This window comes from Hippopotamus amphibius, chromosome 15 (genome assembly GCF_030028045.1).
Source record: "Hippopotamus amphibius kiboko isolate mHipAmp2 chromosome 15, mHipAmp2.hap2, whole genome shotgun sequence".
Lineage (NCBI taxonomy): Eukaryota > Metazoa > Chordata > Mammalia > Artiodactyla > Hippopotamidae > Hippopotamus > Hippopotamus amphibius.
In genome coordinates this window covers 2,742,920-2,758,128 of record NC_080200.1, presented here as the reverse complement: position 1 = coordinate 2,758,128, position 15,209 = coordinate 2,742,920, and the positions used below count along the sequence as shown (strand labels likewise).

Sequence of the window (15,209 nt, the reverse complement as noted above, 5' to 3'; positions counted from 1 at the left end):
GCCAGGGGCTGCCCCTCCCACCGAGCCCCCACTCACAATGTTGGCCACCTTTGTGCAGGTCTTGAGTATCTGAATGGCGAAGGTGGAGGTGACATTTTCCATGGAGACCCCATTCACCATGACGATCTGGTCCCCCATCCTGAGAGAGGAGGCCAGGTCTCAAGGAGGAGGCCTCGGCTAGGAGCCCCTCTCCCCAGGCCTGCCCTGAGGGCCCCTAGCAGGTACCCCCCACCACCACCACCACCAACCCCAGTCTGTGAGGCCTGGTTCTAATTCATTGGTGTCCCCAGGTCCACAAAGACATTTATCCTTCTGGGCCTTAGTTTCCTCATCTGTAAAATGGGGCTGATCATAGAAGCCACATAATAATGAAATACAATCATAGAACATAAGCTGCAATTACAACTGGTGTCTTCGTACCCCCTCATTTCTTTCTCTAGGGCCCCTTCTTCTCTGCTTTTCTCCCCTTCTCTCCTTGTCTGCTTCATACTCTCTCTCTGAAGCTGGTCACTGATTCTGAGCCACATCACCCGTCAGCCACTCAGGTCCCAGAACCATTTTTCCAACATAACTCCCAGGAGCCTCCTGCCCCCAAGGGCTCAGGACACTGGGTCTCTCTCTCTCCAGCCAAAAAGAGGTTTCTAGGATATTCATTCCAGGAGCAAACTGGGGCCACCATGACCCCCAGGACTCAGCGGAGGACCAGTGCCTTGAGGAGAGTGAGGGCTAGTCACTGACTTTCGTGCTGCCAGTTTCAAGCCCTGTGTTGATGGAGCTGGAAGGTGCCAGGCACTTTCCAGCATCCTGGCTTTGGCCCACACTGGTCCCTCCTCTTGATGTACTTCCCCCACCAACCCAGCTGCCTTGACACTCACTGTAGCCGGCCCTCAGCCGGCCCTCCAGGCACCACATCGGACACAACCACGGATTCACCAGGCCGGTCTCGGCCACCAGAGATTGCAATGCCAAAGCCTCGGCGGGGATCCTGAGGGCGGTTGAGAGACAGAACGTGATTTTGCTTCTCACTGGGACAAAGGCTGTCCCACAGGGACCATGCAGGGAGAGGGAGGCCCCACCTTGCTGATCGTGGCCGTGTACTGTTCCCAGATGGTCAGCTCCTCCATGTCCAGCACCTGGTGGGAGGGGGCAGGGAAGGTGGGCATGAGGTTTGTCAGAGCATTCAGGGGTCCCCATCCCTGTATGGGGTGCCTGGCTCTGACACTCCCATGGCCCAAGCCTGTGGGCTAGTTGCTACCTCTCTCGAGACCTCAGTTTGTTCATCTGCAAAATGGACTTAAATCAGTGGTTCTCAATCCGGGACCATTCTACCCCCTCCCCAGAGGACACTGGCCAGTGTCTGGGGGCATCTGTGGTTGTCATGACTGGGGATGCTCCTGGCATCGAGTGGGTGGGGGCAGGGATGTTGCTCAAACCCCTACATGCAGTGCACTGCACAGACCCCAGCATAAGCAATGATCCACCCCCAAATGTTGACAGTGCCGCACTGCAGTGGGAGCTGAGAAAAAGTGAGTCCTTGTCTCTTTTCCTCTGGAAGGTCTGGCTCAGTCCCGGGGGGGGGGATCTAGCAAGGTCTGCAGGCACAAGGGACTCACTCTGCTCCAGACACACAGCCTCCTTGCTCTTCCTCCAACACCCCTGGCCCAGTCCTGCCCCAGGGCCTTTGCACATGCTGTCTCCTCTGCTGGAAACTCTCTTCCCCCAGATCTGCACCTGGCCGGCTCCCTCACCTCCTACACCCAATCACTCCATCCAGAACTGGAACTGTTCCCACCCCACAACAGACCAGTTTATCCACCTTTCCCTGATTCCTCATTCACAGAACTTGTGATCCCTTGACATTCTCTGGGTTTTTTTTCATCAGGTCACTGCCCTTCTCCCTCTAGAATATTGGCTTCGGAGGGCAGAGACTTTTGTCTGCCTCTTTCAAAGCTGAGTCCTGAGTGCCTGGAATGTAGGAGAGATTCTCACTATCTACAGGATGAATGAATGAATGAAATGAATGAGTGAAGTGCTTCCTTTGAACCAGGCACTTCACAGGTAAGATCTCATTGAATCTGCTCACTAAGGGGCATTCTATTATCCCCACGTCACAGAGGAGGAAAGCCAGACAGAGAGGGGAAGTCACTTGTCAAGACAACAGAGCGGCTGGAGGGTGGGGCCAGGGGTGTGAATTCTGTTATTTTGAAGCCCAGGGTATAGATGAGATCACAGGCTTCGGGAGTAGAGGTCACTCAGCTGGAAGATGCTGGCAGAAGGGGGCATGTGGAGCCAGCCCCACCCATCCTTTATCTTCAGCCCAGCTGTCCTACTCCTCCGGGGACCTTGTAGAAACGACGCCCCCTCCCCAGCCTGGTTGCCCAGCTCGGCACAGAGGGGCGGGGGATTCCCTGTGCGCCCTCCATTGGTGTGTTCCGGTGCCTTTTCTTAGAGGTTCCCGGGAGAGCTGCATTCCAGACTCCCAGGAGGTAGGAAGGGGGCGGAGGAGAGGGAAACAAAGCCAAGGGTGGGGCCTCATGGGCACTCCTGGGGGCCAGGTCTGCTCTCTCAACGGAGCCTCAGATCCTGCAGTCTGCACTTTGCTGGCTGTGGTGGTGCCTCTCCCAGCCTCACCTTCCCTATCTGTGAAATGGGTACCTCCCTCACCCCCACTGCCCCGTCTTTCAGCGCTGAGGTTCGGGAAGGGGGTGTGGAGTCATGCACGAACAGCAGAAGGCGCCTCTGGGAGAGATGGCAGTGGTTATGATAAGTAAAAATGATGACCTACCTCCTCTGTCTATTAATAAGCAACACTATTCCGTGCTCTGCCGGCGAGTGCTTTGCACATACCCATTCATTTACTCCTGAGTGACCTGAGGAAGTGGCACCGCTCCTATTCCTGCCTTACAGGGGAGGAAAAGGAGGCCCAGAGAGGTTCAGTAACTTGCCAGAGGTCACACAGCGCTCTGCAAACCTTGGCAGCCCATCCCATACCTTCGATCTTAACCAGTTGGCTACAGCATCCTTCTACATTTTTTTTTCCTTCTGAACTTATTTTTCAGAAGAGAATCTTTTCACTTGCTTTGATTTTATGCTTGGTGTCATTAAGTGGCCTCCCAGAATCTTTATTTCCTGAGCTATTTTAAGAAACGGGCTCCAGGGAATCAGGGCCCCTGAGGGGGCAGGGACAGGTGGCCCTGGCTTGTCCCAGCTTGTGTAGGTTTGCCTCCATGGATACTGCAGGGCTCTCCATGACCCATGGGGTCATGCCTAACTCCACAGCCCACCTCAGCTTAGCTCACCTCCAAAGCTTTCCCTGGCCGTCCCCTGTGCCTAGATAACCCCCCCCCCCCCAGAATGCACACAGCTGCCCCGGACACTCTGGTCTCAGTTCAAATGCCACCTCCCCAGGGGACCCTCCTAGACTAGCCTATCTTCCCTGGCACCCTACCACTCCTCCCTGCTTTATTTATTAGGTTCTATTCACAGCACCCAAAACCATCTTAAATTATCCCGTTTAATCATCAGTTTGTGAGTGTCTGGTCTTTCCTCTTGGGCTGTGACGGCTGGGCAGGGCTCTCTGGATACTTTGGTGAAGGGCCCTCCAATTAGCTTCCTTTCCAGGCTTTTGCACAAGCTGTACTCCCTGGCAAACTCCTATTCATCCTTCACGGCCCCAGTGCCACTGTCTCAACGTCCCCCTACACACATTTTACATCTCTGATTATTGGGGCCTGGGATGTCCCCATCCACCTGTCTCCCCTACGCCCCTAGAGTATTCGGATTCCTGGTGGGCAGGGATGGAGGCCCTGGGACCGCAGCATTGTCCCCACAGGACCAGGTACGGGGGGTAGTTTTAGGAATGCGTGAATGGTGGAATAGAAGGCTGATTCCTCCAGGAACTCAACCGGTACGTCCCGAGTTCCTAGCCTCCTCAGCCCCGCCCCCGTCAAGGTGAGCTCCGAGGGGGCGGGGCCCGGGCCTTCGTCCCCGCCTCCTGCCACGCGCGACACAAACACCTGAGAGGAGACGCCTCAAGAGGGGACAGGTCTTACCAAGTCCCACCGCCCCGGGCACGTGGCTACCGGGCTGCTGTCCACTTTCCCCCTCCCCTCCCCCACCTCTGGGAACACCGACGGGGGTGGGGAGGGGGAAGCGAAGGGGGCCACACATACTCGAGTTGGGGATGGGATTCTGGGAACGGTTCCTTGATGCCAGGAAGGAGGCGGCGGGAACCAGAACGGCCCGGCCCTAGAGCCTCGGGCGGTCGGGCCAGGGCGAGCCACGTATCCTCTAGGCCTGTTTACCCCTCTGGGCCCCGACCGGAGACCCAGTAGGGTGGCTGCGGCGAAGTCGATTCAAGCTTCATCCCTGGAGAGCGAAGCCCCCCCCCCCCCAGACAGAGCCACAGGGATTCCCTCCCGCAGCCCCGGTGGGCTTGCTCAGTGCAAAACGGGGCTCTCGACCCCCATCTCTACCAGGTCGCCCAAGCGAAAGGCTCTGTATACAGTAGGCACCCAATAAATGGGGACGCCCTCGCTCTCAGACTCGCCGCATTCGCCAAAAGCGCGCCAGCCTTCAAATGAGGTCCCTGCCCACCATTCCGCCCTTAGAGCTCAAGCTTAACTCCGGGGATCGCCCCAGGGAAACTGGGCACCAACTACGTGCCCGGCGCCTTGCAACATTTTCCTCCTGGGATCCTCCCTACGCCCTTCTATAAAGTGACCATCAGCCACTTTATAGAGGAGGTTCGGAGAGGCGTGGACTCGCCGGCCCAAAGTTATACAGAAAAGTCGGGATTTGAACCCAGGTCTACCCGCCAAGGGAGGCAGGCAGACCCGGGGCAGAGGAAGCCCCCGGAGGCAGCTTTGGAGGTCAGGGGGCGCGGACGCCTCTCCCCGTGCCGCCTCGGGCTTCCCACCACTTTCCTCTGGGCCTCAGTGTCCCCATCTGTTACCTTGGCAGAGGGTGCTCCGGGGTCCTGGATCCAGGTCCCAGCCCCCGCCCCAGCTCGGACCCTCCCCCTCCCGCCCTCGGAGGGCTACTCGCCTGGAATCTCACCGCCATAGTCCACCCGGGGGCCGTCAAGCGTCTCTGCCCCAGGCGGGGGGGGGCCTAGAAACAGTCAATTGGCCCCCACCTTGGCGTCAGGGAGGAGGCTGGGGAGGGTCGCAGCGAAGCAGGTGCCCGGCTCTCGCCCTCCTCCCGCCCGCTCTGCCGCCGGGGCTGCACCTGCACCTCTTCCTCCTCCGCGTCCCCTACCGCCCCGCCCCGCCACGCCCTCGGGACGCTGCCGAGGCGGCCTTCGTCCCCCCTCTCCTCCCAACGCAGGATCCAGGCCCTGGGGTGAGGATTCCAGGCCGGGTTTTCCGCCCAGCTGCGCACTAGCCGGCGGCCGGGCTGGAGACCCGCCAGCCAAGGCTGCGAGGAAGACCCGGCAGGGATTGCAGCCACGTTCGGAACGGAGCTTGCGCTTAGGAAGGCTTTTCCATCCCTGAAAACCTGTGCAAAAAATTTCAACACTCATAAAATGTTGAAATTCAGGAGGAAGACCTGTTGGATTAGGAGCTAGTCAAGGGTCAGAGACCTCCGGAGCATAGGACTGGGCTTTCTCAGGTCACCCCACTTTTTGAGAGGGTTACCCTACTTTAGAGAGGGGAAACTGAGGCCCAGAGAAGCAGGGGACATGGCTTTTCTGAAAGCGCACAGCAGCCGCCTCTGGGGCCTGGCCCGAATCCAATGCTACCCCAGGCCCCGAATCCAATGCTACCCGCCTGTCTTCACACCTAGCACTGGGCTGGGTCCTCAGCTGCGGAGGGCAGGGCAGCGAGGGTGGAGGAAATTCTTTAGGCTCCTTGGAGTAAAGGTCACGCTTTCTGCTCCTCACCCAGCCTTACCCTCAGGAGCCGGGTCTAGGAAGGACAGGATCAAAACAGGAAACCCTCTACCTGGAGGCGAGAGAGGGAGGAAGTCACCTGGATGCCTGGAGCCACCGTAGGCTCCACCCACACATTCCTTTTTGCTTAAAAAAAATAGACCCTGAGGCCCAGCTGTTCCGTGCCTCACCTCAGGCTAAGGTTGAAGGTGCAAATCTGGACATAGACACCCCTTTCCAGCCTCTTCCAGTCAAGACTGGGCAGAGAGGAGCTCCAGACTGTGGGAAGGGGGGAGGCAGAGGGGAAATGGGGGATCAGGGAAGTCTTCCTGAAAGAGGGGATATTGCCACTAGGGTTTTGAGGGTTGGATAAGAGTTTACGAAGTATACAAGGCAGAGAATACATTCAAAATCTTTGAGGCCCCCAAAATTGACTTCTCACCCCGTCTCACTGCAATTATCTCCCAAACCCTAGTCTGGAGAACCCAGTTAGCCAGAATCAACCCCTCAAGTGTCCCCAAAGGCCCCCAAGGCAATAAACCTTTGTTGAAGCCCCCTTCTAAGGACCTGCTTGGACCCTCTTGGCTAACGGGGAAGGCTCAGCCTTTCCCGATGTGACCTTGGGTCACCAGCAGGTGGCACACAAAATGATTTTAGGTAGAAGAAGGTCAAACATTTTTTAAATAGATGTGTATTTGCTTTAATGAGTCATAGGACAAAACATAAATAAGTTTCCCACTGCCACGTGCATGCAGGGGTTTGTGGCTACAATTATTGGGGAGGAGTTACTGATTGGGATGTAGGTCTGGCAAAATCAGACAAGTAGGCTGGCTCATGCTTATTGAGTGTTTGCTTTGCTCTAGCCACGGTTACACAGATATCCACATGCCCATTTTACAGCTGAGAAAACTGAGGCCAGATGGGTCGAGCGGCAACTAGAAGAGCTGGATTTGGCCCTGGATTTGGCTCTCTTTGACCCCACACCCCTCACTCTACACCAGTGCTTCTCACTATAGGGTGACTTGCCCCCTCCACTGCCCAGCCTGACATCCCAGGGAATGATCTGGCCCCAAAAGTCAATAGTGCTGAGGTAGAGAAACGCCACGTTAAACCCCTCTAAGAAGCGGGGCAACCGCCGCAAGACACCTGGTCTTCCTTCAGCTGCCTCACATACTCATGCCCTGCTCAGGAACACTCAGTGGCTCCCTAGTACCCTGTGCTCAAATGCAGGGTTTTGGAGAAGGGCGCGTCCAGTGCTGCCTCACAGGCCAGAGGTGGTGTCATTCATACATTCATTTTCCCACTCATTCAGTCATTCACTCAACAAAAATATTGCAAGCCCCTGCTATGCACCAAGTACAGAAAGGAGAAGTGATGGGGGCCAGCATTCCCACCTGAAACTGCAGTGCAGACTACAACCAGGACTGGGTAGTATGCGCATGGCCTGAAGGGGTGGGGGAAGGGAGGACTCAGGAATCTGTGGGATGACCCTGCTCTGCCCCTTCTGAGCTCCTAGGGGGAAGCTGAGGCCCAAAGCAAGTGGACACTGGGCTGAGGTCTCCCAGTGAGTCATAGCCACCAGGAGGGGTGGGAGTCTGGGGGGTTCATTCACGCTGGGGGCTTGGGGGTCTTCTTGGTGGAGGCCGCTTTGCGGGGGCTGCAGGAGGCTGAGGTTTTATCTGTGGCCTAACAGGTCTGACCAGAACCCAAGCAGCTCTGCAGCCTGGCTGGGCGCTAGGTCATTCACTAAGCGCCCACTGTGTACACCCAGCACTGACGCAGACGCAGTCCCTGCCCTAAAGGAAGCCCAGCATCCTCAGGGGAGATAGACAATAATCAAATCGTCTCATAACAGAAATAACAAGTCCAATCTAGATTTCTGAGAGCATCTGCACAGAGGCACAACCCAGGCTGGGGACTCTGGGAGGGCTTCTCTGAGGAGGTGGTACTGAGATTAATAGGAGGACCTAAGTGAGAAGAGTGTGGGCAGAGGTAACAGCTACACCTGAAAGAGGTGAGGGAGGCGCCATGGGAGAGCTGGGTGAACAGCATGTGCAAAGGTCCTGGGGCAGGACCAGGCCTGGCATGTTGCAGGAACAGTGAGGAGGCCCGCCTGGTTGGAGCAGAGCAAGTGAGGGGGAGAGAGGGAAGAGGGGAAGGCAGGGAGGGGACGGGGCAGGTGGTGCAGGGCCTCATGGGCCACAGGGAAGGCTTGGGCTTTTACCCCAGGGAGGTGGGACCCTGGAGGGCTGTGGGCAGAGGAGGGGCGGGGCCTGACTCAGGTGCTCACGGGCGCCTTCTCGTGGCGGTTGCCTGGCGGACAGACTGGGGGGCCTGGGCAGGAGCGGCGGAAGCAGTGAGTCCAAACCCAGAGGCGCTGCAAAAAAATGTTGTAAATATACATCTCACTTGGGGGACTTCCCTGGCAGTCCAGTGCTTAGGACTCAGCACTTTCACTGCCGGGGTTCAATCCCTGGTTGGGGAACTAGGATCCCACAAGCCCTGCAGCGCCGCCATAAAACAAAACAAACATTTTATTTTGGACTATTTTTTAAACTAACAGAAAAGATGTAGATATAGTTCAGAGAGTCCCCCTATACTCCTCACCCAGTTTCTCCCAACCTTAACATTTTACCACCACGATGTATTTGCCAAAACTAAGAAACCACATCCTCGTCACTATTCACCGAACTCCATGCTGTATTCGGGTTTTACTCTTGTCAAATCTGCCCCAGGACCCCATCCAACATCCCGCAGTGGGATCCCGTCTCCTCAGGCTCCGTTCCCCTTGTTCCGTGACCTTTCCCGTCTGGAGGAGACCGGGCGGGGATTTTGTGCTATGACTCTCATTTGGGCTTTGTCTGATGCTTTCCTCGTGCCTGGACCGGGGTTAAGGGTTCAGGCAGAAGGTGTGGGAGGAAGGGCAGCTTCTGGGTGGGGCGGGCTGGCTGATGAGCTCCCGGCTAAGGAATGTTCTGCGGTTGGCACCGTAGGGGTCCCCAAGCACCTTAGGGAGAGCACTTTGATGTTGGAGGGAGAAGGGGAGGCGGGTGAAGACCCTTCTAGGGGCGGCTGGAGGGGACTCACAGAGGGTTCCCCCACCCACCCCACCCCCCGCCCCTAGGTGGGAGGAAGCCCTAGAAGGAAGCTCCATGACAGGGGGTAGAGCAGTGCCTGGCGAGAATTCCAGCCCCTGCCCAGCTTCCTGCCTCAGTTTCCTCATCTGTATAATGGGACCTGATTTCGACTTTGAGCGCTATGGTTGGGAAGGTACACAGATTAAAGCAGCCGGCGCGTAGCAGGTGCACAGAAAGGTTTGCCTGGGTGCTCCTCGTAGTTCCTTCTCTACTCAGGCCAGAAGGAGGGAGACAAGCCCCCGGTGGGAAAAAATGAAAGTGGATTATGGTGTCCCCAGGGCTGGATGGGGCCACCGGTAAAAATGTCTATTTCAAGGTTCCGTCGTTCCGCGCAATGGCTTGGGGAAGAACCCGGACCCCTGACACCTTTCTCACCATGCCTGGTTTCAGTCTGGCCTCTGCGCCGGTACCCCCGTCAGCTCCGCCCACCGCACCCCATGAAAGGTCCCCCTAGACACCTCCCCCATCCTGTTGATCCTTATCTGCTTTGCGGCTGAACCTGCCACAGCTGGAATCTGTCTTGCTAAAGCACACAACACTAGTCTTTCTACTCTGGTCAGAATCTTAGGTGGTTCCCCATGAGCTATCATTCATTTATGAAGCACCTATTGTATACCAGGCACTGTTCTAGGAGCTCAGGACACTGCAGAAGTAGAGCTCACAGACCAGCAGGGAGAGCAGACATTCATCAAATAGTCTCAGGGACTTCCCTGGGTCCAGTGGTTAAGGCTCTGCGCTTCCACAGCAGGGGGTGTGGGTGCGATCCCTGGTCAGGGAACTAAGATCCCACAGGCCACGGGGCGAGGCCAAAAGAAAAAAAAAAAAAGTAAATAAATAGTCTCAGCAATGAGTCTGTGGTTAACAAGCTGTGGCTTTAGCTCAAGAACATTCCATAGGTCCCTAGCATTCGGTCAAAAATATTTATCGATCATCTGATCACTGCCAACCTCTGGACACCCTCTTTAGTTATCTGTGCTTCTTATGGCCTTTGAACTATTTTACAACCCTGTAAATGATAGGAAACTCGTGGCATCGCAAAGGATTCTTGTCCATAGAAAGACAAGTGAATTTTGTCCCTTGGAGACCACTGATTACTGCCCTGTGGCTACTGACCAGTTTTACAACTATTTGTAATTTCATTTCAGCATTGATTGCCTGTGTGTGTTCTTTCTTAATAGTCTCTCCTTTAAACAAGCTGTAAAATCTTACTGGTTTCCATATTAATTAATGAGTTTGGTAAACTCGTAAAGCACCTGTTTGTTTTATATTAGGCTAGAGTCACGCTTTGCATTAAAAAAGAAATCCCTTAACTCCATTACACCAAAAGCCTTCACTGTAGCATCCAAGGTTCCTCCCTCAGGAGACTCCCACCTACTCTCTCGTTACCATCTTCAAGCTCTGGAACATTCTTCCTACTTTTCTTCCTAATGACCCTGAACCGTATCTGTCTTTCATACATCAGCAAATGCTTTGGGTTCTCCCCAAATCTGTCCAGAATCCACCCACTTTTCCCTACTTCTGAACCCCCACCTGGCCCACCCCATCTTTTCCCACTTGGACCCCGCCCAGTCCCCTCCATCCAGGTACCCGGTTCGGCCGTCACTCCCCGCAGTCTGTCCTCCCCACAGCAGCCACCAGAGGGAGCCCGTGAGCACCTGAGTCAGGCCCCGCCCCTCCTCCTCCCACAGCCTCCGGCTCCCAATCTCCCTCGGGGTAAGAGCGCAAGTTCTCCCCATGGCCCACAAGGTCCTGCACGACCTGACCTGTCCCCTCCCTGCCCTCCCCTCCTCCCTCTCTCCCCCTCGCTCACTCTGCTCCAGCCACAGGGGCCTCCTTGCCGTTCCTCCAACACACAGGCAGGTCCTGCCTCAGGGCCTTTGCACAGACTGTGCCCTCTGTCTGGAATGCCCCTCCTCCAACTACTTTCTTCTTTCAAGTCTTTGCTCAAATGTCACTTTCTCAATGAATTCTCCCCTAATCTTTCTACTTCAGATTGTAAAATACCTCCCTGCCTGCTTTACTCCTACCCACCCCCCCACCCCCATCCCCCACCAAGACTGGCCATCCTCTAGCCCAGGATGCAATTTAGGATACACTTTACTTCCTTATTGTGTCTCTTGTGTCTTGCCTGTCTCCCTCCACCAAAACACAAGCCCCGCAAGAGCAGGGGTCTTTGTTTCTCTTGATTGCCCCTGAATCCCCAAGGCCTGGAACCGTACACAGTCGGTGCTCCCTAAATGCAGGTTCATTCCCTGGGCAGCGCCTCCTCTCCTCCCAGTCATGCTCCCCGCTAACCTCAGCCCACTCCGAAGGGTGTCAGGCTCCACCCTGAGCAAACACAGCTCCGCTGGCACCAGGCCACACCTGAGGTGGAAGAACAGGAAAGGCACCCAAATTCCCACAGTGGACTTTCCCCAGAACCGGGGCCACACGGAAGCCCTGAGCCAGGGCGGCAGGACTCTTACAAGATGCTGAAACCGGGGTATTGGCTGGGGGATAGGCAGCCCCCAGATCCCCCCACTCTGCATTTTGACTTCTATCAGACTGACAGCCCTACTTTACTCTGCAGCCCGGGGCAAGTGGCTGCCCCTCTCTGAGCCCGGGTTCGACCTCCGCAAAACAGGAAGGACATGGGACGTTGCTACTGGCTTGGCATTCTAAGTTCTGATTTTGGGTGGGACAGTACACCCTGAACCCTGCACAACTGGGAATCTGTTACTTGCTCTATCATATGCTGTTCTCAGCAGCCCTGCAGCGTGGTGACTCTTATTATACCCATTTTACAGACTGGAAGACTGAAGCCAGCTCTATCTGACTCCATGGGTTTTTCTCTCCAGACCCCAGGCAGGGTGGGATCTGAGTCGAGATGTATCCCCTTTCCAACCCCACAGACCCCAGATCTTAAACAACTCTGCTTCCCAGGAGTGACCCCAAATGCCTGGCCGACTCTGTACCCCGCAACTGGGACACTCATTCCTCCCAAGCCCCAGAGGGCCCTCTTGGTCTCAGGCAAAGAGCCTTGAGGTGCAATCAGATACTTGGCTGGCTGGGAAGCTCTCTTTGTCCTGCACTTTTGGGGAGCAAATGACCCAGAAACAGCTCTTGCCACTGGACCCCTGACCTCTCCAAGGTCTGAGCTTCCTTTGCCCAGAGACCGTCCCGGCTTCTCGTCCACAGATGGCTCTGCAGACTTGTGACAGCCACCCATTCGCCCCTTTCTGCATTTCTCCGCTGGGAGATTTTACCCAGAGAAGAAATCAAGATAAGCAAGATAACCACCCCCTCCCCGCCGCAGAACCCCTGTTCCTGCTGCTCCAACAGCTGGGGTGGGGTGCAGAGACAAGATGCAATTGTCTGAAAACTTGGGGACCTCTTCAGAGGTTCCAGGAGGCCCAGATACCAACCCGGTGCCAGACTACCTCACCTGCCACCTCCCCACCAGCCTCCCCTCCTCACTTTGGGGGGCTCAGAGGCCAGCCTGTGCCCCCTCAGCCCCCCCTGCAACAGCCAGGACAACAATGACCCTCTGAAGTCTGTGGCTGTGGTGTCCTGGGCAGGCTGCCAGGGGCAGTAACTGCCGGCCAGATAATCCCTTAGAAACTATGTCAGACGCCCACACAGGCGTGTCAGTTTCCTGCTTTCCGGGGAGCCTGGCCGTTGGGGGAGGTGACAGGGGGCCCGGGACCCCACGGTGGGGAGCCCAGTCTGGGAAATGCCTTCGGGATGGCGGGCAGATCGTGGTAGGGGACTCACCTGTCTAGGAAGCTAGGTGGCTTCTGGGCAGGCAGCGGGAGCCAGGGCCGGGGCGTCTGCCTGGCATCAGGGCAGGGAGGGGACCTGAGGCTTGAGCTCTGGTCTCCCCACCTGTTGGCCTGACTTTTCCTCCACAGGCTATCCGGTCCTGCGCCAGGTGGAACCAGCAGGGCGACCGTCACAGGCAAGCCAGGGAGAGGGAGAGAGACCTGGTTGGGTGTGCGGCTCTGTCGCAAGGTGCTCTCACGTGGGAGCCGCTGGCCTTAACCCCTGCCCGCCCGGAGGCCATGGATGCCCAGTCCCGCACCCGGCTTGCCCTGGCCACCGCTGAGCCCTTGGCATCAGCAAGGGACTGGCCCGTGTGGCAGGTCCTGGGGAGATATCTGTGGAATAAGGTCAGGGATCTGGATAAATGAATGGTGCATCCCTGGCCCTCTCCTTCCCCTCCTTCCCCCCTTGCCTCCCACCAGGCACGCCGTCCCACAGCTTATGGCAGGGCTGCTCCTTCTCTCCGCGCAAACCTGAGCACAAACTCTGCTTCTCTGCCACCAAGTGACCGGCCAGATTCCTACACTTGAGAATTTTCTACCACTTCTCAGCTAGGCGGCTTTGGGCAAGTCACGGGCCCCCCTCAGTTTCCTCATCTAAAAAAACTATAAATGAGGGGACTTCCCTGTCCAGTGGTTAAGACTCTGTGCTCCCAGTGCAGTGGGGGTGTGGGTTTGATCCCTGGTCAGGCAACTAAGATTCCGCATGCTGCACAGCGTGGCCAAAAAAAAGAGAAGTAAAAGAACTCTGGCGTCTGCTCCTAGGGTTGTTTCCTAGAGTAACTGAATGAATGTCTGTCCATAAAGTGCTGAGAGCTTTGCCGGGCATGCAGTAGGGCTGCACCCTCTAGCTGCGACCCACAGGCGGCTGGCCTGAATGAATAACAGGCGGGTAAAATACACACCGGATACAGGGATATGTGTATAAAAACAGATGATTGAACCTGGTGTACCCCCCCCCCAAAAAAAAAAAATACACACCGGATTTGGAAGAGCCGCTGTGCAGGAAAGATTGTGAAATAGCTCATTAGTTTTACCTATCGATTCACTGTAGAAATGATAATAGTTTGGAATGTGTTGGGTTAAATGAAATATATTGTTAAAAGTTACCTCACCTGCTTTTGCTTTTTTAAATTTTTTAAAATGTGGTTGCTAGAAAAAATGTAAGTGACATTCAAAAAGTTAAATTGAAATGGGCTTGCTTTGTGGTCCTATCGGAAAATACTGGAATAGGAGCTTAGTACGTATTAACAAATCACATTCTGTTTCCATTTTATCGCATCTGTATTGTTTTCAAAGTACTTATTAGCAGCCTCGTATTTTGGTTACTTGTTTATCCGTCTTCTAGATGTCTCTCTCTCTTTTTTCTTTTGGTTCGCGTGGCTTGTGGGATTTTATTTCCCCGACCAGGGATCGAACCCGGGCCCTTGGCAGTGGGAACACCAAGTCGTAACCGCTGGACCGCCAGGGAATTCCCTAGATATCTCCTCACTGAGGTCAGGGATTTGGTCCTGCTCATTCGTGTATTCTCGTGGCCTAGGACAGTGCCTGGTACGTGATAGAGGCTCAAGAAATATTTGTGGCGTGAATGAATGAATGCGTGGAATATGGGGAGGGGGCGGAAGACTCATCAAGTCCCTCTTACCTGCAGGACCCAGGACTGACGGTAACAGCCACTTTAGCCACCAGGGGGCGTCCGAACCACGCAACCCGCCCCAGCAGGGCAGCCTCGGTTTTCCATCCAGCAAAATGGGAATATCGTGGAAAGATGAAACAAAAGGAGAAAAAGTGGCTGCCACCGCCCCCTCGCCCCCATCCCTGCCCCTCCTCTCCATTCACAGTTGTCTGAACCAGTGGTTCTCAAATTCGATCAGAAATCTGAATTCCTTGGGAGGCTCACTGAAAGACAGATGGTGGGTCCCTGCCCACCCCATCCAGTTTCTGATGCAGGAGGGCTGGGCTGGGGCCCGGGAACCTGCATTTTTAACCAGCTCCTGGTTGATGCTGAAGAGGCAGGTCCAGGCCCCTCACTTTGAGAACCACTAATATAAATCTCTAGAGACAGATTCAAAACGAATCAGGAGTTCTAGCCATCGCACATGCCCAAAGAACTCCTCCTGGAGCCTGTTTAAAATAATTAATTACTCAATTAATTGGCTGCATTGGGTCTTCGTTGCTGCACGCAGGCTTTCTCTAGTTGCAGATCGTGGGGCTTCTCTTCCTTGCGATGCACGGGCTTCTCATTGTGGTGGCTTCTCTTGTTGTGGAGCACAGGCTGCAGGCCTGCGGGCTTAGTTGCTCTGCAGCATGTGGACTCTTCCTGGACCAGGGGTTAAACCCCTGTTCCCTGCGTCCGCAGGCGGATTCTTAACCACTGCGCCACCAGGGAAGTCCTATGTC

At 55.5% G+C, this 15,209-nt stretch overlaps 1 protein-coding gene across 3 annotated transcripts in view; it reads right to left on the bottom strand.

Annotated features, from left to right (window-relative positions):
* The window catches only part of TJP3 (tight junction protein 3), a 29,372-nt gene extending 16,427 nt beyond the window's left edge, over positions 1-12,945 (bottom strand). The window contains exons 1-5 of one of the 3 annotated variants that reach the window (XM_057708857.1): positions 12,763-12,933; positions 5,895-5,945; positions 1,077-1,133; positions 876-985; positions 37-139 (exon numbers count right to left, since the gene is read on the bottom strand). In XM_057708857.1, coding sequence (XP_057564840.1) covers positions 37-139; positions 876-985; positions 1,077-1,124 — 261 coding nt within the window. In that variant the 5' untranslated portion in view covers positions 1,125-1,133; positions 5,895-5,945; positions 12,763-12,933. Of the gene's footprint in view, positions 1-36; positions 140-875; positions 986-1,076; positions 1,134-5,894; positions 5,946-12,762 lie in introns of all 3 variants that reach the window. The other 2 variants (XM_057708858.1, XM_057708859.1) reach the window with 2 other exon arrangements.
* Between the last annotated feature and the right edge of the window lie 2,264 nt (positions 12,946-15,209).